At 34.1% G+C, this 22,021-nt stretch overlaps 1 protein-coding gene across 3 annotated transcripts in view; it reads right to left on the minus strand.

The window, feature by feature from the left end:
• The window catches only part of CFAP418 (cilia and flagella associated protein 418), a 26,782-nt gene continuing 4,761 nt past the window's right edge, over positions 1-22,021 (minus strand). Inside the window, exons 2-8 of one of the 3 annotated variants that reach the window (XM_077167272.1) lie at positions 21,816-21,851; positions 20,251-20,338; positions 16,492-16,556; positions 15,878-15,943; positions 6,953-7,048; positions 3,485-3,522; positions 2,050-2,189 (exon numbers count right to left, since the gene is read on the minus strand). In XM_077167272.1, coding sequence (XP_077023387.1) covers positions 2,161-2,189; positions 3,485-3,522; positions 6,953-7,048; positions 15,878-15,943; positions 16,492-16,556; positions 20,251-20,338; positions 21,816-21,851 — 418 coding nt within the window. In that variant the 3' untranslated portion in view covers positions 2,050-2,160. Of the gene's footprint in view, positions 2,190-3,484; positions 3,523-6,952; positions 7,049-15,877; positions 15,944-16,491; positions 16,557-20,250; positions 20,339-21,815; positions 21,852-22,021 lie in introns of all 3 variants that reach the window. The other 2 variants (XM_077167270.1, XM_077167271.1) reach the window with 2 other exon arrangements.

Consider the following 22,021-nt stretch of genomic DNA (forward strand, 5'->3'; position numbering starts at 1 on the left):
TCAGGAGACAACCCTCAAGGGAAAATGGAAGGCATCTGCTTTATTCAGGAAGTGTACAGGCTTATATAGGCTGGGAAGCATGCAGGGACACATGTTGGGCTGGGATTGGTGGTCCTTGTTGCTAGGCTGGAGGGCAGATTACCGGGATTGGTCAGCATTGTTGCTAGGGCGGAGGGCAGATTTCAGGTCAGCCATTTTGTGTTGCCTTGCATCAGCCACGGCAGCCATGTTAGTGATGTTTTATGGCTTCTCCAACAATAGCGATATTTTATGGCTTCTCCAACAGACAGTCATACATACATTTCTGGCATTGGGGAATTATCATCATTATTTTTACATTATAGAATGCTAAATATGGATAATATATCCAAATTACAGGGTAGTTGAAATAACACAAGAGAAAGAATGAAAGAGGACAATTTTTGTCCCTCCAGAGTAGAGGCGAAGTAAGTAATAAAAAATTTTTCCAAATTAATGATTTAATCAATTTGACCATTTGAACAAACAGAAAGCACTACCATTATGACCAATGTAGCGAATTCTACTAGACAACCAAATGTATGAATCTTGAGGCCCTAGTATTTTTAGAATATGTAACTTCAATCAAAATTCATACTTTTGATACAACTACAGTGAGATAAATTTTATGGAGTAAAAATTTTTTATCGAAAAGAACTGTAAAAATATCCTTAATACAAAAACATGAGCATCTGCCACTATGAGATTTGTTCTGTTGTAATGCTAAACTTAAAAGAGTATGTTTTCAAGCATGTAAAGTTGTCATGGTTAGGAAAAGGATGTTAATGATCAGATTTCTTTCTTCCTTGCTTAAATTAAGTAGGGTGGCTGGAACAAGTTCAGCATAAGACTAAGCAGGTGATAACCTTGCTTCAATTACTCTCCAGTTGCGGGTCCTGTGTCACACATTTGAACTATTTATCAGACACCCATGGTAAAGAACTTTGGGCAGTTTGGAAATTCCCCAGACTCTCTTGCTGGGGCTAGGGGCTGGAGTCTGGTTATTTTGAGGTAACTAATTTCCTGAATGTGCTACTACTGTAGGCCTTTTCAACTCACAGTAATGTCTAGAAGGAGTCTGAATGGTTACTTGTTGGTTTAGCTACATTTTATTTCTCTTTTCATGCACTCATAAAAGATGTGTCTACCTGATTCTACTGGAGAACTCAACAAGCTGTTTGAGAAAATATCTTGTTCATTTCATATGATGGAATTTTAGGCATTAAAGGTTAGAAAGCACTTGGAAAATCCAACAATGACCTGTTTTCAATATTAGGATTCTTCTTTGTGACTTTACATCTATCAAAAATAAATATGTTGTTGTTTTTTAATATATATATATATATAAGTACATGCTAAAATAGCAAACTAAATACTTTACTGATATCTAAATAAAAGGAAGTGAAATATAACATGTACTTATTGTTAATGTACATAATATATCACTTTGAATTGGTGAGGAAAGATCAGACAGGCAGTGGTTTCACAATATACTTGTACTCTTGAAAACCCTTAGCCACTGGTCACTTGTTTCCTGCCATATCTAAATTATAATCTTTGGCAACAACAGTCTTGACTGTGGAAGGTGATGCAGATAGCCCTACAGGGACTTCTGTGCAATGGCTGAGGTAATCCTCTTTAACTGCTATAAATGAGGAATGTTTGTGCTAAGTGCATTAGCAGTAAATAATACTGTAGTCGCTAGTGAAAGGTAACATATTTGTATGAAACTTCAAAATCAAACTTCCATTTAACAGAAGATAGGCTAGGAAAAAAAAATTTGATAACTTGTTACCTTTACTAAGTGAAACATCCTTATATGAAAAAGGAATAATTCTGAACACATTATTTTCCCCAGTCTTTTTGGCCTTCAAGACTTTGTTCGGTTATGAAGTGAAATTCACTATCTTTTTCCAAAGAGCATGATATTGCTAATGTACCTTCACCTAAATATTATAATGATCAATGGAGACTACTCTCATGGATGTATTTGTCTGAATATGAAAACTCTGCATTCTTAATGTTTACCACAAACCCAACGAAGTTGATGAATGGTTTGAAGGTCAGTCAGTTCTTCAATAGTTCTCCAGCTACATTGGCAGGCATATGCCCGTGTTCCTTTCTTCTTTACCAGTTTTGTTTTTAATTTGTGGTATTCTGGCATGTTGTTCCTATTAGTAAAACACGAAGGTTTTAGCAAAGTAGCTTTGATCAGTGCTTAATGATTAAAAAAGAAAGATGTTCTAATTGCTTTATTTCCCTATATTTACAGTCTGAACACTAAACAGCCTTGGAGCCCTGATAGTAATAATAGTAGATATACTTTGATGCTTTATTTTTGATGTCAATCCTCTAGGCTTGTTTATTAAGGCTGTGGTAGAATACAGTCATGTAAAGAGCTAAAGAATTATTGATCTGTACCATCAGAGATGACATATGAGAATAGAGTAGGGAAATTGGTTTGTCTCCTACTTCAGATACTTATCTATACCATTAAAAAAACTTGCAATATATGCTTCTTTATATAAATATTTTTTTTCACACACACACACACACAAAGTCTATTGTGATGATAGAAAAAAAATTCCTTCTAGCCTCTACTGTTCTGGAGCAGGTAGAAGGAAAAAGCTGAGATGATGGTATGGTAAGCGATGATAAACTCTGGGATCTGTTTTGTAACCACTTGCTGAAGAGTGCTTTGAAAATTATTGCTTTTTTCTTTCTTTGTTTTGTATATATGTTATATTATTCAATAATAAGTAAAAAAAAAAAAAAAAAAGGACCCTTAAAAAGCTTGCAATATAGCAAGGCAGGCGGGTACAGGAGGCATAAAGATGACAGGCTTCTGATGACTGATGAATCAACTATAGAAATATTTCAATAATAGAGAACAAGTGCCTGTCAATTCCATGGGTTGAATCCATATTGTACCTTTCATTTTGTTCAATGATCTGCATGCTTACTTACACTATTAGGAACAAAATATATGCCTATACCAAAATAGTTTATAATAACAAATAAATGGGCAGGACCATCAGAAAATGATAATAATCTGATTTAAAGCTAATACAAAAAGGACTACAGAAATTAATTTGAGTTTAATTAATTGAAAAGCAATTATGATTTTCATGATAATCCATGTACTGAACTTATGTAAATATTCCATGGCAGAATAAAAATGGGAAAATATAAAATGAAATAATGAAAAAAATACAAAGTGAAATGATGAAAAATATATAATATTAAAAAAGGAGACACACTATTATAAGTTACCTATTCATGTCACTGTAATAGAAGGCAGGCTATAAAGTGCCCTCTGGTGGTCAAGGGGCATCATATTCAGTACAAAATTGTTCAAAATGCAAGCAAAGTTTAGGAGGTTAGAACCCAACAGACCCTGAGAGTTTTTCCAGGCCAACTGTCTGCATTCAGGAAACTGAGGTTCTGATCGGTTTAAGTGGCTTACCTAGGTTATGGTGAACTAGGGAAAGAACTGAAAAAAATCTTCATTTTTATCAGGAAAAAAAACAAAAAAATTAAGTTGGTTAAATTAAGGAAATGTCCTTTATTTAATCTGCAATATACTTTTGACAAACTTAACATTTAATACTTACCTGAATTCTTAATTACTAATTTTAGGAATAGCAATCATGAATAGCCAGGTAACTGGTTAATACATTTCAAACGGTTTTTAAGAAACACAAATTTTAAAAGCTTAGGAAAAAAAATACCATTATTTCTCACAAAGAAAACACATTATTTAATAGGAAAATAAAAGCATTTTAGTTATTGTGTTTGAGTAGTCAATACACACAGCTTATGCTTCTTTTAGAAAGTTCTAGAATTGCCTAAGCTACATTACTCTTATTTCCCTCATCTGTAAAATAAGGACAATAAAACAGCATAGCATTTCATTGTATAACACAGGTGCAGATCAATACCACTAAAAAATAAATGGCTCCCATATTCTGCTAGACATTCAAAGGCACTCAGCAAATCTTTTAACTTGCCTTTCTTTGGTTACTGCCCACTTCTGGTTTTCCTCAGGGACTAATCCCCACTTTAAGTTTCACCTCACAGCAGAGGTGCCCTCCTCCTCCTATCCGAAGCCTGCCCGCCATTAGACTCCACGGCTTCCTGGACCTCGTCCCTCACATACCCTTCCCTCTCATATGTCGTCAATCTTTTCTACCCGTACAATAGAAACATCCATGTGTCTCCTATCATAACAAAATGATCCCTTAACTCTGTATTCCCTTAGTTTTCCATGTCTCCTCCCTGGATCATATCATCTGATTGCATGGCTTCAGTTGCCACTTTACAGGTTATATTTTCTACATGAGCTTCAGAGCCTGGTTTCAACAGTTGGCTGGGTAATACCCACCTTGCATAAATGAAAAAATGCAATCCTTCCTTTAGATCTTTTCTTAAAATCTATCAATGGGCAATACTATTGTCCATCTACTTAAAGCTTGACAGAAATTAGGTGTCATCATCCTAGTCTGTGACCTTTCACAGCCAATTGGCCAGGACTACCACTAAATATCTCTCATTCAAATACTCCTTTCCATCCTCCTCACTGCTCTAATTCACATTCTCACTTCTTTCCCACTAGATAACCACAATATTCCTTTATTAGTCCCCATGATGTTAAGCTGGCTCAGTTCTCATACTGTAGTCGGTTATCCTTTAAAAAATTCAAAGCTATTCAGATCTCTCCCCTGATTAGAAATCTTTATCAGTTTTCTACTCCCTGCGGAAATAAAGTTCAAAGTCTTCAGTGTTACTTCCTGGCCCTTTTTGATCTCTTCTACTTCACCCCCAGCCACCTCTTGCCCTTGTATTATATCTAATGCATCACAAAATGCAAGCTACTTTAACTACCCAAACATGCCACACGGTTTCACCACTCTGCCTTTAAAAACATCCTCTAGAAGAACACCAGTCTCCATCTTCTTTGCCAGGTAAACTCCTAATCATTTTTCAAGACTCTGCAAGGCCTTCCATGATGTCTCAGGGTGGAATGCTTCCAACTTACCCAGTGTTTAATCTACCCCTAATGTCAAACCTGTCATGGAACATTGTGTTTCTTAAGTCTTTCTCTCTTTCAAAACAGTTCATTATTTGAGACTAGAAACTAGGTCAAACTCATCTGAGTCCAGTATCTAAGAAAGCCATGGATAATGTGTTAGATAAATACTACCAATAAGCTCTATAAAATAAAAAATATCATATCAATGATTTATATTCTAATGGTGGTCACGCCTTACTCTTTAGTTGTTTCATTCTTTTATCTCTCAAACAGATTCCTAAGCATCTTGAGGACTGAGAAAGTATTTTTTATTTATTTGTTTATAATGGTATAATAAATCTCTTAGTTGTCACAGTTTCATTAAAAAAAAAAAAATATATATATATCTTTAACCAGACTGCCACAGATCTACAGTAAACCAAATGATGTTCTTGATGACTCTGAGGAACTACAAGTTCCTCAAGTATCAGTGAGCTTACTTTATGCCTCTGCTAACCACAATTCTGGCATGCACTCTATTATCTTTTACTAGTTTTATAAAAAGTGATGGTTCATCTGGATTAACCACTTATTAGATTAACCAGAGGATAGTGAATAGCAGAGGGTTTAGAGAAGTCAGAAAAGGCAAAATTAAACCTGAAATGAAATCTAATTTTTCCCAACCATCGGACTAAAATGTGGGCTAAAACAAACCTAAAGAATGGGGCTTCTGACTTGGGATCTTCGGACTGTACTATGCTTTGTTTGGGTTGGGGACTGTGACATCTGTACAATTTTAATTTTTGCACATATTTGTATATTTCAATTTTTCTTGTGCAGAGGATTCAAAGCTTTCATAGGATTTTCAAAGTGGTTGCTGATGTGAAAACTTTTAAAAACTTTTAAAATTAAGGGAGCCATTCCTATGGATTTACATGAGGATGGCCTAAGAAGCTAGAAGAGGTATGGTAGAGAGATTTGTACCCTTTTCTTTACTCTTGAAAATTTTGCAATATATTCTGATTACTTGTTTCTGAAAATGTAATTGTTTAGGCACAGGTTTAGGGGGCCAAAAATGCATGATATAATTACTTTATTAATTTTTAGCTCTTACTTTTTGAAAATCTGAATATATAATTCAAATACATTTTAATAACTTGTAATATCTTAAAAAATATGTATTCAGTAAGTGTAAACAAATTACACATTATGAAAATATGAGTAAGACACCATTCCTGATCACAAAGACGGAGGCCGACATATACTAACCTACGATCTTCAATCTTATATTACAATAAGTGCTAAAACAGGTGTGAAGTGCTACAGACACACAGGAAAGGAAGACTTTAACTTCAGGGTGAGAAAGTGGTGAGCAAATCATGGAAGAGGTATGATGAGCTGTACACTGAGAGACAGACAGGGTTTCCAGGAAGTGGAGAGCTTACACAAAGTCTTAGGGGATCAGAGCATAGAGTACTTTAATGTAGCTAAAATCTTATGAAGGTGAAAAGAATACTGTGGAAAGATGAGGCTGGATATAGACAGGGACTGAATTGTAGAGGGTCTTGAATGTCTTGAAAGAATTTGGGTATTATTCTCTAAGAAGAATGGTGCTGGGCAGGCGAATAGCAAACTCACAGATATACATTAAGATAATTCCAAGCCAGGGAAGAATGGTTTGACAGAAGAGAGACAGTAAGCAGAAAAATCGATGAGGAGGCTACTGTGGTAAGAGTACCAGAGGTAACACTGTCTTTATGTAGACTACAGTGGACAGATATAAAGGAAATGGATGGGAGCAATGCTGAAGAGACAGAGGTGACATGATCAGGCCAAGGTCACCAAGAGACATTATAGCAAAATAAGATATATAAAATTGTACTTGGTACATTTTTTATAGAGTGACATTCTTTAGGAACATACCTGAAAAACAGGTAATCACATGATTTATCCCACATAAAGTCATCGTAGCTTACTACCAGGAAGTCACAGGCTATACAACGCAGATGGTCACATGTTCTGTGGAAAAAAAAACCCCATATATTAATGACTATTTGTGTGTTTAAATATGAAAATATGATGATTCATAGCATACAGCACATATTACTGAAAAGTAGAGATTAATTTGCTTACACATTTTTGTATTAAAGGACTGATTACGTGTCTGAACTTTCAGGTTAAATTTTTGCAAAAACCTTACTTATTTTATTAAGATCATACATATATAAGCATTTATGCACATTGTACAGATATAAATAAACAAAATGGATTTGTAGGTCTTTTAGTTCAATGATTTTCAAATTGGATCTGAGAGACATCTTCATTTAAGTTAATTTTAAGTGCTTCCCTTCCTACTGAAATTTACTGTGTTGGTTTTACACCACCTGGAAGAGTTTCTATATGTTATGGGATGCTTTTAACACAGAATTTGCTACATTTTGTTGAAATGGATCTGTCTCCCCTATAAACTATTTAAGTGTTGGGGAAGTATTTTATTTGTTTTTGTTTCCCCATTACTTGGCAAAATTTATTCATGCACTCATTTAAAAATATTTATTGAGACTCTACTATGTGCTAGGAATAGTTAAAAGAATTTGGGATATATTAGTGAATAAAACTGACAAAGGCTGTCCTTATGGAGCTTAGGTTCTAGTGTGACACAATGCTCATAATAACTAAATTATATAGTATGTTAGAAGGTGAAAAGTGTTTGAATGAAATTAAAAGTATAGTAAGTAAGGAAAATTGGAATGATTGGGTTGCAATTTAAAATACGGTAGTCTGTGCAAGGTTCATTGAGAAGGTATTTCTCAGCAGATCCTTTAAATTAAGTGGCAGCTGGCAGAAAAAGTGGGGTTAAGAGAAGGTTATGTATAAGAAGTGAAGAAGAACAGCGTGTTTGGATGCTGACAGGTAAAATCCAGTCAAAAGTAGTAAAACTGATGACACAGGAAAGGGAGGGCAGAACTACTAGAATGACACTTGGTATATAGGTTCATATATGAGGAACTGAGATGCCAAGGGATTTTCAAAACATATTATGTATATATTACATTATATACATATGGTATATAGGTATACAGTAGGTTCATATATGAGGAATTGAGATGCCAAGGGATTTTCAAAACATATTATATATATATTACATTAGTAAGGAGTGAAATGATAATATATATCAAGCTAAAAAAGAATTATGAATTGCTACTGTAAACAATTTGATTTGGGCGGGCCACAGTGGCTCAGCAGGCAGAGTTCTTGCCTGCCATGCTGGAGACCCAAATTCGATTCCCGGTGCCTGCCCATGCAAAAAAAAAATTTGATTTATGTAATTCTGATTTATTTCAAAGAAAGTAAAAAGGACATCTCTATCATTGTTTGAAATGTTTAAAAACCAGAATCAATACAGATAGGTTTGATCATCTACAAGTTAAAAGGAAATAAGAAGAGTTTTTAAGATACCAAAAAAAAAAAAAAATTAAAAGTCTAGTGATAGAATGGAAGAATGTATCAATACATATATGTTATATATACATGGTATATGTAAGTTTCAATATATATACCAAGAGTGCTTAGCAATGACAAAGAAAAAAAGAACCTATAGAAAACTGGGCAAAGGCTATAAACAAACAACTTACAGAGGAGGAAATCAAAATAATAAGCATAAAAATATACTCAATCTCACTAGTAGAGGCAGCATAGAAGCAGTTACGAGTATAGATTCTGGACACAGACTGCCTAAGATCAATGCTAATTCCACCATTTACTAGCTATGAATCATAGTCAAGTAACACAATGCTCTGTGACTCAATTTTCCTATCTGTAAAATGCGTATAGTTATAGTACTTATCCACTTCAGAGAACTACTAGGAGGATGTAATAAGTTAATATAGGTAGAGTGCTTTAACAGTGCCTGGCACATGGTGTTTGTTAAAAAGTTAAAATATTACATAGAGACCTGAAATTGAAAGTAACCACAGATATATATTTTAACTAATTAAATGAGCAAAAAAGTAGCACTCTCCCATATTTCTGGTGGGTCTGTGAACTGCTATAAGCTTTTGGAAAAAAATTTGGCAGTCTTTTAAAATTAAAATTATACCTTGCTGTTGCATTAACAGTCCTATTTGGGGGAACCTATTACACAAGTATATGAGTATTTATCTCAGGAATGCTTACTGTAGCATTGCTGAAGTGGCAAAAACCTGGATACCACCTAAATATCTATCAAAAGGGGAAAAGACTGAATAACATTATGCAGTATATTCATAATATGGAATAATAGGTAGTTAATAAAAAGAATGAATTAGATTTATCTACTGACCTCAAGGGATGCCCAAAGCAAGGTGTAGAGTGCACAGCTTTATCCTATTTTTGTAAAAACAACTGCCCAAAATTCCAACATAGGTGTTTAAAAGTTTGTAAGGACATGGAAAAAAATACAGAAATCTATAAACTACGCTGCTAACACTGGTTACCTCAGTAGTGGTGGGAGTGAGGGGACAGAGGAAGATTAGTATCTTTCTCAACATTTTTAATTTTGTTTTTACTTTTTTCATTAATTATACTTATGTAGTAAAAAAATATTAAAAATTTAGATTTTTTCATTTATTTTCCCCCAAAATTCAGATATGTTAACTTCAAAATTGCAAATGTTTTGTGACCTGAAAGTTTCCTTGAGAATAAATATTATTTATTTTTATTATTATAAAATTTCTAAGAAATATTATTAATCATGACAATAACCAAACATTTAAAATCTATACAAGTTTCAAAAGCAATTTCATATTTTCTTTCGAGCTAACAGCAATTTATGATGTTATATTTGTACATTTGGAAATTCAACACAATTACATTTGTACACATTTAAACTGAGATTTTGAATGTATAAATCAGGAAATGCAAAATGAGCATTCCCAAAGCTGCCATAACTTGCTTTCTTATACATATGTAGTTTACTACATGATTGCACAGGGTGTTAACCTTAATGCCTTAATACATATGTGCAATTTAGCTGAATTATTGCTGTTGTGGGAACTATAATTCAGAATTTCCTGACATTTTGTATGTGTAAAATTTCAACCATAATGTTAAATACAGCTTTTTAATTTAATTTAAAATTTAGTAGTTTATTCAAATCCATTCACACTACCACATTTTCCTAAAAACACTATCCTTTGAGAAAAATAAAACTAACTTGCAACTAAGAAATCATTCTGCTGCTATGATTCACTCTATTCGATCATAATTAGTACCAGTTTATGGAATAATCCAAGTAGTTTAAAAAATAATTAGCAGAATAAAATTTGATTTGGCTTGAAAATACCGCCTTTGTCTCATCTATATCATTTATTAATGCTACCACTCTCCCTGCTACTACTTTTTTTCCTTTCCATTAACTTGGCAAAAGACTCAAATCTTTACACTCTAAAATTATTCGCTATCAATCCCAGGAAAGAACTTTATCCAAAAATCAAACAAATAAAATAAATGGAAAATAGGCAGAATAGATGTGATTTCTTTTAAGCCCTGTGCATGTAAATCAGTGCTTATTATCAGGGCTTAACCTCCATAACTCACTCTCTCTCTAAAGTATATCTATCCAAATCTAATATAAAGTCCAATGAAAGATAAATCTCTAAAATATGGAGGAAATACAAATATGAAGGTGCCACCAAAAGCTTTGTCCTGTCCAGCTAATAAATAAGATTCTTTAATATTTTGAAGATGTTTATGGTGAGAACGCTCAAAATACAACCCTATATAGTCTCCTTTCCACACTCTGCAGTTGTCAGTTAAGTCCTCAGTTAAATAAAGTAGGGCTGAGGAGTCTTTCTGTTTGGGCAGTTTGAAAATAGCCGCAGCTGCAACAGCAAAAGCAGCTAAGATTCTTCCTTCTTACATACATCACATGACCTTCTGTGAACTGACATACTAGAAAAGGCATAAGTTTGGGTTCCTGCTTTGTAATAATTTGCTAGGTGACCTTGGACAAGGCATATTACCTGGGAGTCATTCTTGACAACTTTCTCTCTTACCTCCTATAGTTATTATTTATGTGTGTGTTTGCACTTTTATTGAGATATATTCACACACCATACAACCATCCAAAGTATACAATCAATGGCTCACAGAATCAACACATGGTTGTACATCAATCTCCGTGATCAATTTTAGTACATTTTCATTACTTCCGAAAATAAATAAGAAAAAAAATTAAACCCAAATCTTCCTGTGCTGATATGAAACTGTTGTGTACCCCAGAAAAGCCATGTTCTTTAAGCCTCATTCAATACTGCTGGATAGGATCTTTTCTATTAGGTTTCCACGGAGATGTGTCTCCACCCATTCAAGGTGGGGTTGCTTACCCATGCCCTTTAAGAGGGAACCATTTTGGAAAAAGCTTTAGTGCTGACAGAGCCCACACAGCCAGAGATCTTTGGAGATGCAGAAAGAAAATGTTCCCAGGGAAGCTGGTGAAGAAGTCTGGAGGGAAAGGTAGCAGACATCACCATGTACCTTTCCAGCTGACAGAGAAACCCCAAACATCATCAGACTTCTTGAACCAACGTGTCTTTCCTCAGTGCCTTATCTTGGACATTTTCACAACCTCAGAACTGTGCATTTGCAACTTAATAAATTCCCTTTTTAAAAGCCATTCTGTTTCTGGTATGTTGTATTCTGACACTTTTAACAAAGTAAAACACTTCCCATACCCCTTTACTCTCCCATTGTTGACCCATAGTTTGTACTGGTGTAGTATATTTGTTACTGTTGATGAAAGAATATTAACATATTACTGTTAACTCTAGATCCCATATTCTGTCAATTATATATTCTATATTCTAAATATATCTCAAATCTGACACCTTTACCCACACCCGCTACTACCACCCAGTTTCAGCTACCATCATCTCCTCTATTGCAACTACTTAATGCTGACTGATCTCCCTGTGTCCTCTTTTGCTTTGCCCCTCCAATTTTCCACATAACAGCCCAAATGAATTTTTTTTTAGAAACACAAATCTGATTATGGTACTTCTACATGCTTAAAAAAAAAAGAATGGCTTCTAATTGCATTTAGGATATATTTTTTCTAAAATCCTTCTAAGGATTATAGGACCTGCAATCATCTGTCCCTTGACTACCTCTCCTGCCCCATCAGCAGCAATTCTTATCCCCACTCACTATGCTCCAGCCACTGCGGCTGACCCTCTGTTCCTCTAACACCCCTACCTCCTTTCCTTCTAACATGGTGCTCTCTCTGGCTCTAATGGTCCCCTCCCTTTGCTTAACTCCTACTCATTTTTCATATCTTAGTTTAATTAAATGTTATTTGCTTAGGGACACATTCCCTGACCCTTTGTATTAGTTAGGGTGCTCTTTAATGAATCCAAACTTACAGTATCCTGTACTTTCCCTTCACATCACATATTAGATTGAAATTAAATTCTTATTTGTGGAATTATCTGCTTAAAGTCTATCTCTTCACCTAGACTGGAGGCTCCAAGAGGGCAAGGAAGTATCCATTTATTTGCCACAACTTGTTAACTCAATCATTAAGACCTAGTAGGTGCTGATGAATTTAACATTAATAAAATGGGGCTAAGCATTCTTCCTCTAGCTAGAGTTTGGGTTTTTTCTATGGAGCAGATGAACCAATATGCATATATAAAAAGTGCTTTTAAAAGCATAAGATGCTTTACATATAAAATGCTTTAAATATGTACATGTTTATCTTTAAACATAATATGTACATTAATATGTATGGGTTTATCTTGCTCTGAGTACAGATTTGTGTCATGAAAGGAGCAGTCGATGACTGGTATCTTTGTGATGGGTGAGGAAGAAAATATCTTTCTCTGTGAATACATGTACATATATGTACAGATGGTGTGTTTTCTCCTCTTTTAGCTGTGCAGAAGGAGGGAATGGGGTCTGATGGATTTTGGCATCCTTAAAGATTAATGTTGTGTGATAGGACCCTCAAGCATTAAAAAAAGGCCCTTCTTTTATCTACTGAAATTCCATTTAGAACTAGACTTTTCTATGCTAGAACTAAACGCAAAATATACATACACAAATTAAAATATGTAAGAAAATCTTAATGATTTATTCTTTGGAAGTAAACCAGAATGTATTTTTTAAAGGCCATTTTTAAAACCATAAGGCATCTGTAAGTAAACACTGATACATATATCCTGAAATAAAATGGAAAGCAGTAGTAGAATACAGGATTCTAGATAGTATATTGATATATATTTGAGATATAACATAATGAGAAGGCAGGGCTAATGGATGAGAACGATATATACATAATCACAAACTAGAGTACATATAGTAGCTAGCTATTTCTGTACTATAGGCAGAACTCTCATACATTCTTTCGTTTAATCTTCACAATTTTTCTGTGGAGTATGCACATTTTTAATGGGTGCGGAAAGTGAGGTTTTAGAAGGTAACATTCCTTCCCAAAGTGTCACACCTTATAAGAGGCAGAAGCAAGACTTGAATTCAGGCAGATGTCATCAGAGCCTATCCTCTTAATTTCACAGGTGTAATCACTGCTTCTTTATCTGTTCCTCTATTGGTCATTTTTTTTTTTTTTATTGAGAAATCTTCACCCACATACAGTCCATACATGGTGTACAATCAATGGCTCACAATATCATCACAAAGTTGTGTATTCATCACCATAATCATTTTTAGAAAATGTACATTATCCCAGAAAAAAGAAAAAACTCATACATCCCATATCCCTTACCCCTCCCTCTCAATGAATACCAGTATTTCAATCTACCCAATTTTTTTACCCTTTATCCCCCCTACTATTTATTTTTCTTCATTATTTTTTACTCATCTGTCCATAGCCTGGATAAAAGGAGCATCAGACAAAGTTTTCACAATCACACAGTCACAATGTTAAAGCTGTATCGCTACACAATCATTTTCAAGAATCAAAATACTGGAACACAGCTCACGGTTTCAGGTACTTCCCTCTATCCATTCCAAAACACCATAAGCTAAAAAAGGGTATCTATATAATACATAAGAATAACCTCCAGAATAACCTCTCGACTCTGTTTGAAATCTCTAAGCCACTGAAACTTTATTTTGTCTTATTTCTCTCTTCCCTGTTTTGGGCAAGAATACTGCCTAATATTTTAACTTTCTTTGGCATCTAGTGCCTAGCACAGGGCCTAGGATATGGGGAACATTCAAAGAATATTAAATGAAAAGAGAATAAGAAATGAATCTGTAGTTAATGAATTAAGCATAAGACACAGGAGACAAGGAATACATGGAAAAATACTCAGAGGCAGAAAAGTGAAAGTGCAAAGTAAAAGATGAGAAAGGTGTTCCGATGAAAATGGAGGGAAGGAAGTACAAGAGGGGAAGGAACAAGGGTAACAATTTGATAGAGCACATAATGAGTTCAGAGTTAATGCAAGAAAAATGACAACTCTCATCTCCTTCTGAACAGAAAAGAGGTGTTCAAAACAGTCTTTTAGGGCCATTATCTTTAACGCAATATGTGGGCAAGGCTAGAGAAGGAAAGAAAATGGAAATAGAATGGAAAATCTTGCTGCAATTTGTGGGTGACTCAAAAGAAGCTTGGATTCGAGGTAAAATGGCTCAGTCTTCGACTGAGACAAAGCCAACAGAGTTGACAAGGATAATTCAGAATAATTGGTAGCAACAAGATTCTATCCTTCTCTATGGGCAGTTTGTGTCTCTAATTCTGTGTGTAGACAGTTCTTAATCCATGATGATTCAACTGCTGTCAATTCTTATTTATATCACTTAGAACAGGCATCACCTCCATTAGATTTATGTCAACCTATTTGTTGCCTAGTGCTCCTGATGTAAGGCTCCCCCAGAATCCCAATTTCAACTTGGTCCTATAGCCCTTCTTTGTAGGCTTCCTAGGATCTAGGCTAAACCACTACAGTTCTCCCGCAGAGACTTTTTAGATCCCTTTTCTGTTATTCAATGCAACAATTATCCCTCCAGAAATGTGATCAACATGCAATAATATATTCCAGTCTTTCCTTCCATAAAAAAATAAACAGAGAATCACAGAGGGTTTTAGAAACAGCCAGACAATAATATAAAAAATAATGTAGGTAAGTAGGCCTCTGCCAAAAATAGAACCAAACATAATAGGACAGCAGGAATATTTGTTTAAAACTGATCTGTTTCTGCATCTTAGGAACATGATAATGGTATGTGCTAGGAGTATGGGGCTAATATGGGGTGGGGTAAGTGGCATCATGACCATAAACTTCCCTGAAAGAGGAACTGAGTGGGAATGTGTGTGTAGGAAGAGTGGGTGGGTGGGGAGGGGCAAAGAAAGGAGCGTTTCTGCTTTTGAAATATGTAAATAAGTAAAATCAAGTGTCTATGGTTGAGAACTTTTTGGTTACTGCAGATATACCTTCTCATGCTTTGCCAAGTCAGTGTGGGTAACAAATAATGTAGCTGTGCAGCCATATGCCTTCACCTGTCTTACCCAGTGGCTTCCACTGTCTGGAAGGAAAAATGGAAAGGCAATAGTTCATTATCCTGTTGTCTAAGTAAAATGACCTGGGTTTGGAGTGATCCATGCATTTTAGTGGAATGCAGAACAGGGTATTAATGCAACAAACACATACCCAACACCATGGTTTTAAATATCTATCTCCTCAAAATAATACACATTCTAATAAAATACTCTTAGATTGGCTAATAAAATATACCTCTCATTATAAAAGGGATTTATACCAAGATGATAAAAATTATGTTTTACGAATAGGATATCAATTTTAAAAAACCTAATTAAGTAAGGAGAGTATATTTCTGACATCCTACCTCTGTGACGTATTTGTTCCAATACCACATGGAGCAGCGCTTCCACCAAGGTACACTGGACTGCAACTAGATATGTTCAACAGATGGGAGAAAAATGAAATCACAACAAAAAAGAAATAAGAGAAGTTAATTTAGCCTTGTCTACTATACATTCTTGTAATCAAATTGTCTATTTTTCTTAGTAAGCCAACTATTTCAAAGTAGAGGTATTTATTTCAGGGGCACTGCTTTATTGGATATAACTTGTACATTCAGGGAACACTCAAGGAGTTAAAATGAGTCACAGAAAAATGTGTTTGCCAAATAATATAAGGAACAAAGTAAATACTAAAGAATATAACAGAACATTAATTTTGAGAAACTGTTCACACTTTTTTTACATGGCAGAAAATTATTTACAATAGCAATAATCTCCCATTCAATCTCTTTTTTACACTATTGGGTTACAGTCTATAAGAACACCAAAGATATTGCTATTGGTTTTTCTCCTGAAAACCAACCAGTGCTTTATTGTTCAATGTCACTGTTGTTTAAATGGTAACAAAATCTACCAGACTATGCTCATAGTGTTTGCTCACCAGTGTGTATAATTTACTGAAGCAATCTTAACTTACCTTTTACCAAGGCCTTGAATGGAAGCTCTGACAGATGTGTTACTTGAAGATTTAGAATTTAATTTCTATTAAAAAAAAAAGCAAGGGTAACTTCGGAGAATTGTAACATGAAAACTAATATCTTTATTTAATAATAAGAATATTTTTAAATGATTTAAATTTTTTTGTGGCATCATTTTTAAGTTTCTGAAATAAAAACAATGATCAAAACCTTTTAAAGGCAAATAGGGAAGTGGAACTCTCTAAGGAATTTGTAAATTACTTTGCTAACTTTTAGTCTGGGAAAATGATATATTACCATTATTAGCAAGCTAAGATTTAGAGTCACTTTATAACTCTTCAGTTGATACTAAAGTTCAATGATTTAATATGAAGGGCGTGCTATTTAAAACTTCATCCTGGAAAAATTTAATTGAGGAGGCAAAAAAAAAAAAAAAAAGGAAAAAGAAAATGAGACCTATTTTTTAAAGGCTGTGAATGGTACTCATTTGAACTAAAAAAAAGTTCCTGGTTAACTTCAGGAATATTAATTTTGATCAAATGGAATGGTATCAGCCAACAGACATTCAAGAAAAATGTAGAGCTACTTAGTCACAATCATACAGTAGTTCCTATATGGTTACATAACATCATCATTAGTGAGCATTTATTAAGTGTTAACCAGTATACGGTACAAAACAACATGAACCAACCACATACTAGGACCACCGCCAAGAAGAGGAAGTGAGAAGGAGAAAAGGCAATTTAAACTATGTGGAGACATGCCTTCATTTTACCTAGTGGATGAGGAAATTTAATGGAGACAAAAATATCTCATTTTACTATTTCTCTTAACTCTTTTATTTGATGTTAACCAGAACTGGAAAACTTTTTGGTGTGTGTCTAGAAAATAATGTGCATGATACCATTTTTCTCAGGAGGGTGGCGAGTGGGTGGGGGAGTTGTGAACATGCTTCATATACCCCAGGATTCCCTACATCCAGGCTCAGGCTTATGACTCTAAGCTGGCACACCGTGACACTGCTGTTGGTTCCCAGGCTTTTTGTGTGTGGGTTTGAGAGCAATTCTAAAACAAAACAGAATGGGCAAGGGAGGCAGGCAGTACTCTTCAGTTAAGGACAATGCAGGCATAGATTAGTCATTTACAGACACCTTACCCAATAGATGATTTACATAGACCTGCTCTCCTCCAGAGTGCATTTGGGCTTCTCTTTTTCTTGCAAGTTGAAAACTCAATATGAGGATTAACAAAAAAGGAAGCATACAAAAGAATTGCATAAAAGTTTATTTCTTCTTAATTATAAGAGCTACTTTTGTTTCAAATTAGTATATCTTATTATCAAACCAGAGAAGTATTTATCTTCTCTTTTGAAATGCCTGGAGCTGAAGAGACAGTACAAGATAGTGCTTCACAAAGAAATGAAACACATAGGAATTAGTAATAAATTGTTCAAATGATCAATGAATAACAACAAAAACATCAATTTTTTAGACTACAAATTAAATCAGCATTACTATTTAGCATTTGTGAGGCAGAATATTTAATGTCATTGTTATTGTGCTAGCATATTAATTAACTAAGCCATTAGTTCATTAATCTACCTTAGATGAATTGAAAATCTTAAATTTAGAGAAATACAGATCTTAAAATCTTTACTAGTTATTTGGTTTTTGATCTGGCTGACAGAAATTTAAGTGACTCTTATCTATACCCCTAATACCAACATTACCTAGCAATTCTCAGTCCATTTATCTTGCTTGAATACCTTTACCTCCCCTTATAAAAAAACAAAAAAACTCCTTAGTATTATATTTATTTCTTGGATTTTTTTCTTCATGATCCTTGAAATTCAGATCTCTATTTGGCTTTTTTCTTTTAAAATTTAACAAATATATTTCATACCTCCCTCTGCAGAAAATTAAAGTCTATACATTCTCATAAATTGCTAGTATGAAGAGTATAAATGATGCAGTCATTTAGACAAGAATATGGCAATGGGTAGAGAAATTGAAGATGAGCACATCTCATGATCTTGGATTTCTAGGTTTATAAATCCAAGAGAAACTCTTGTACATGGGCAAATGAAGATATGTAAAGATGTCTGATGAAGCATTGCTTATAAGAGCAAAGAACTGAGCATAATCTAAAGTTTATTATCAGAGACGAGGACAAATTGTTGTAGAGTTAAACAATGGACTGTTATATAAGTCAAAATGAATAAATAGGTCTTGATGTATCAGCATGAATAAATCTCAAAAACATGAGTATAAAAAGCAGGTTTTAAGAGGATACATATAACATTATAGTATTATGTAAATTAAATTATATCTGAAGTTATATTATTTATGTTTTTATACATATGCAATAAAAGTATAAAAGCATAGATGCAATAAAAGTATAACAGCATAGATGAAAAACATAGTAGTTATGCCTGGGAAGGAAGGTAATAGAGTTTGAAGAGGCCTTTAATTACATCTATACTTTTTATTTCTTTAAAAAAAATTCCAGCCAATCCTAAAGAACACCTAGGGCAATATATAAGATTCTACAAAAGTTCCATGCACTAGGCTAACTTTCCAGAAAACTACAACCTCCAGATGGGTCCCTGGACCAGTAAGTTCTGAAACCTAGAGGGCCCAGCCTCTCCAGAGAATCAGCTAGTTCCATCTCCCGACCCATATTACTGACAGCCCCTTCCAACATGAAAAAGTTAGAATGGCCATAGTCCCAATTCCATAAAGAGTGGAATAGAAAAATCAAAGGCGATGGTGGAGTAATATAGAGAAGGTAGAGTTTAACAAATATGATTGTTGAATTGTTAAACTTATGTTACTTTTAGTCTCTAGTATCTTAGAGCAGCTAAAAGTAAAAACCTCAAGTTGGGGAACTATAACTCATACCAAACTCTGAAATGTGTTCTACAACTAATTGTTGTGCTGTATTTTGACATTTATTGCTTTTTTGTATATAGGTTATTTTTTCACAAAAGAGGAAAAAAAGAAGTCGATTGTTATGATAAAAAAAATATATTTATTCCTTCTAGCCTCCTATATTCTGGAGCAGCTAGAAGGAAAAATCTGAGAGGATGGTATGGTAGCCCATGACAAACTCCGACAAACTCCGGGATCTGTCCTGTAACTACTTGCCTAAGAGTGCTTTGAAAACCATTGCTGTTTTCTTTCTTTGCTTTGTATATGTTATATTACACAACAAAAAAGTTAAATTATAAAAAAAAAATCCAGAGAAGCAAATATGTCAAAATATGAACATATGGTCTTTATGGGTGGTAAATATATAGATGGCTGTTATATTATCTCCTGAACTTCTTAAAAGGTTGAAATAAATACCTAAACATTAAAAAAATTAAAGTATACACACTGGTTCATGGGATAATGATGGCACTGAATCTAAGTTGCTGAACACATGCCTATAACTAAAAGTTGTTTGTTTTAGCCTTTTAGAAGTGTTCTTAGAGTTAACAAATAAAAGTGACCACCTGGATCTGTGAGTTGACTTTTGCTCTAAAACCTTTTCTAATATTTCATTACTGCTTAGAAATGAACAGCAAAACAAATACTGAAAGTTTCTGATATTTTATTTTTTCTACAACTCAAAGTAGAATAATTTCTTTAAATAATTGTACTTCTCAGAATTCAAAATACTATAGGTACTACTTGTACCTTCTTTATGTTTTCAGACTATTCTAAACGTGTTGAAATAATGCAAGAATTACTACACATTTACAACACTTGACTTACAATGGGCTTTTTGTCAAAGTTGGGTTCTTCAAATATTTCATTAATAATATTGTCAAGATCATCTTCTTTTTTAAATGTCTCTGTTGATCTGAAAAAAAATACACAAAATATACCTGAAGCTTAAAAGGAGATAAAGTCAACCAATATCAGAAGAGTTTTGTTTAAATAAAGCCCTTTATTAGAGTTGATGACAGCTGCATAAGCATGACATTAATTAATTTAATTTTTCTCCTACTATGGAATAGCCTGTGTTTGTTAAAACAAAGATACAGTGTATCAAGTAGAAAATTCATATTTGTACTTTTCTGTTGCATACTTAAAACATTTAAAGCTATACATCATATTGAAGAGAAAGTGGAAGATGTACTTTTCTAAATCAAACCAACCAGTTATTTAGAGAACACAAAATACACAATTCTAAGTATAACCTGACATTATAAGTAAAGATAATTTAATCAGTCTCTTTCTAAGTTTTTTCCTAAGGGTTCCATTATAAGTCAAATAACCATATCTCTTTATTAGAGGAGCCAAAGTTTATGTTATCAAATGACCTATACAAAAAAAAAAGTTGTTTATTTGAAGGAAAATCTCAAATACCACATCACCTTTAGCTATCACTGATACAAACTGTTGTTGTACAGAACTTCTTTTTAATAGCTATTATTATCGAATACTTTCCATATGCCAGGTACTATTTTAAGGCTTTAGATGGGGATTATTTTTACTTACCCCAATTTAAAGTTGAAGAAACAGGAACTGAAAGATTGAGAAACTTGCCCAAGGTCATGCAGATAAAGGATGGAGAGGCTTGGATTTGAATCTAGGGCAGTTCACACACCTAACACCCTAACACTATACTAGACTAACTCTCTTCAGAGTCTAATATGTTGCAGATGTTATACATCAACTTAATTGGACTATTAAAATTTTTGTTTTATTAGAAGACAAGTTTTTAAAGTCACACTCTGATTTTAGAAGACTGTTTACTCTTTGGAAATTCTGAAACTAGAAATTTAGTCCTTCCTTGTTACTGCATGGGTAAGACAATTAACCCGAGGTAAGAAAATTCTGAGACTGCTGACTAATACTTGAATACTGATTACGTTTCTGTTCAGGACTTAGCCTCTTCAGTTGTTCCTCTTCAACTTAAGATTTTTAAATGTCTTTCATTCTATTCTGGCTTCTTCCCTTGATTTACAAGTATACTCAGGTTTATTTTCTCCAAAGAAAATATCTCTGAAACCTCTCATTCTCTCTACTGAAGAGGAGTCTATATCCATTTATCCATTATTTCAACTTCCTTATAAGTAGATTTGGTTTAGCATCAGCTGGGAACCTAGATAGGGATTTTTTCATGTTGGAACTACTGACATTTTGGGTTGGATAATTAAATTAGATGGAGTTGTTGCTGGTGGTGGTGTCCTATGCATTTTAGGATGCTTTCCAGAATTTCTGGCTTCTATCCACCAAATGTCAGTGGAGCACCCCCTTTTAAGGCCCAGCTGTGACAATCAAAAATGTCTAATGGAGGCAGGCCACGGAGGCTCAGCAGGGAGAGTTCTCACCTGCCATGCTGGAGACCCGGCTTCAATTCCTGGTGCCTGCCCATGCAAAGAAAAAAAAAATGTCTAATGGCTTCAATTAGCAATAAGAATGAAGCTGATTGGATTGGGACTAAGGTAAATCAGAATACAGGGGTAAGGATGACATTATTGGTATTTTAGAACTTCAGCGCTGTATGAGACCAAAGGAAGAGAGGTTTAGGTTGTCC

Source organism: Tamandua tetradactyla, chromosome 6, assembly GCF_023851605.1.
Source record: "Tamandua tetradactyla isolate mTamTet1 chromosome 6, mTamTet1.pri, whole genome shotgun sequence".
Lineage (NCBI taxonomy): Eukaryota > Metazoa > Chordata > Mammalia > Pilosa > Myrmecophagidae > Tamandua > Tamandua tetradactyla.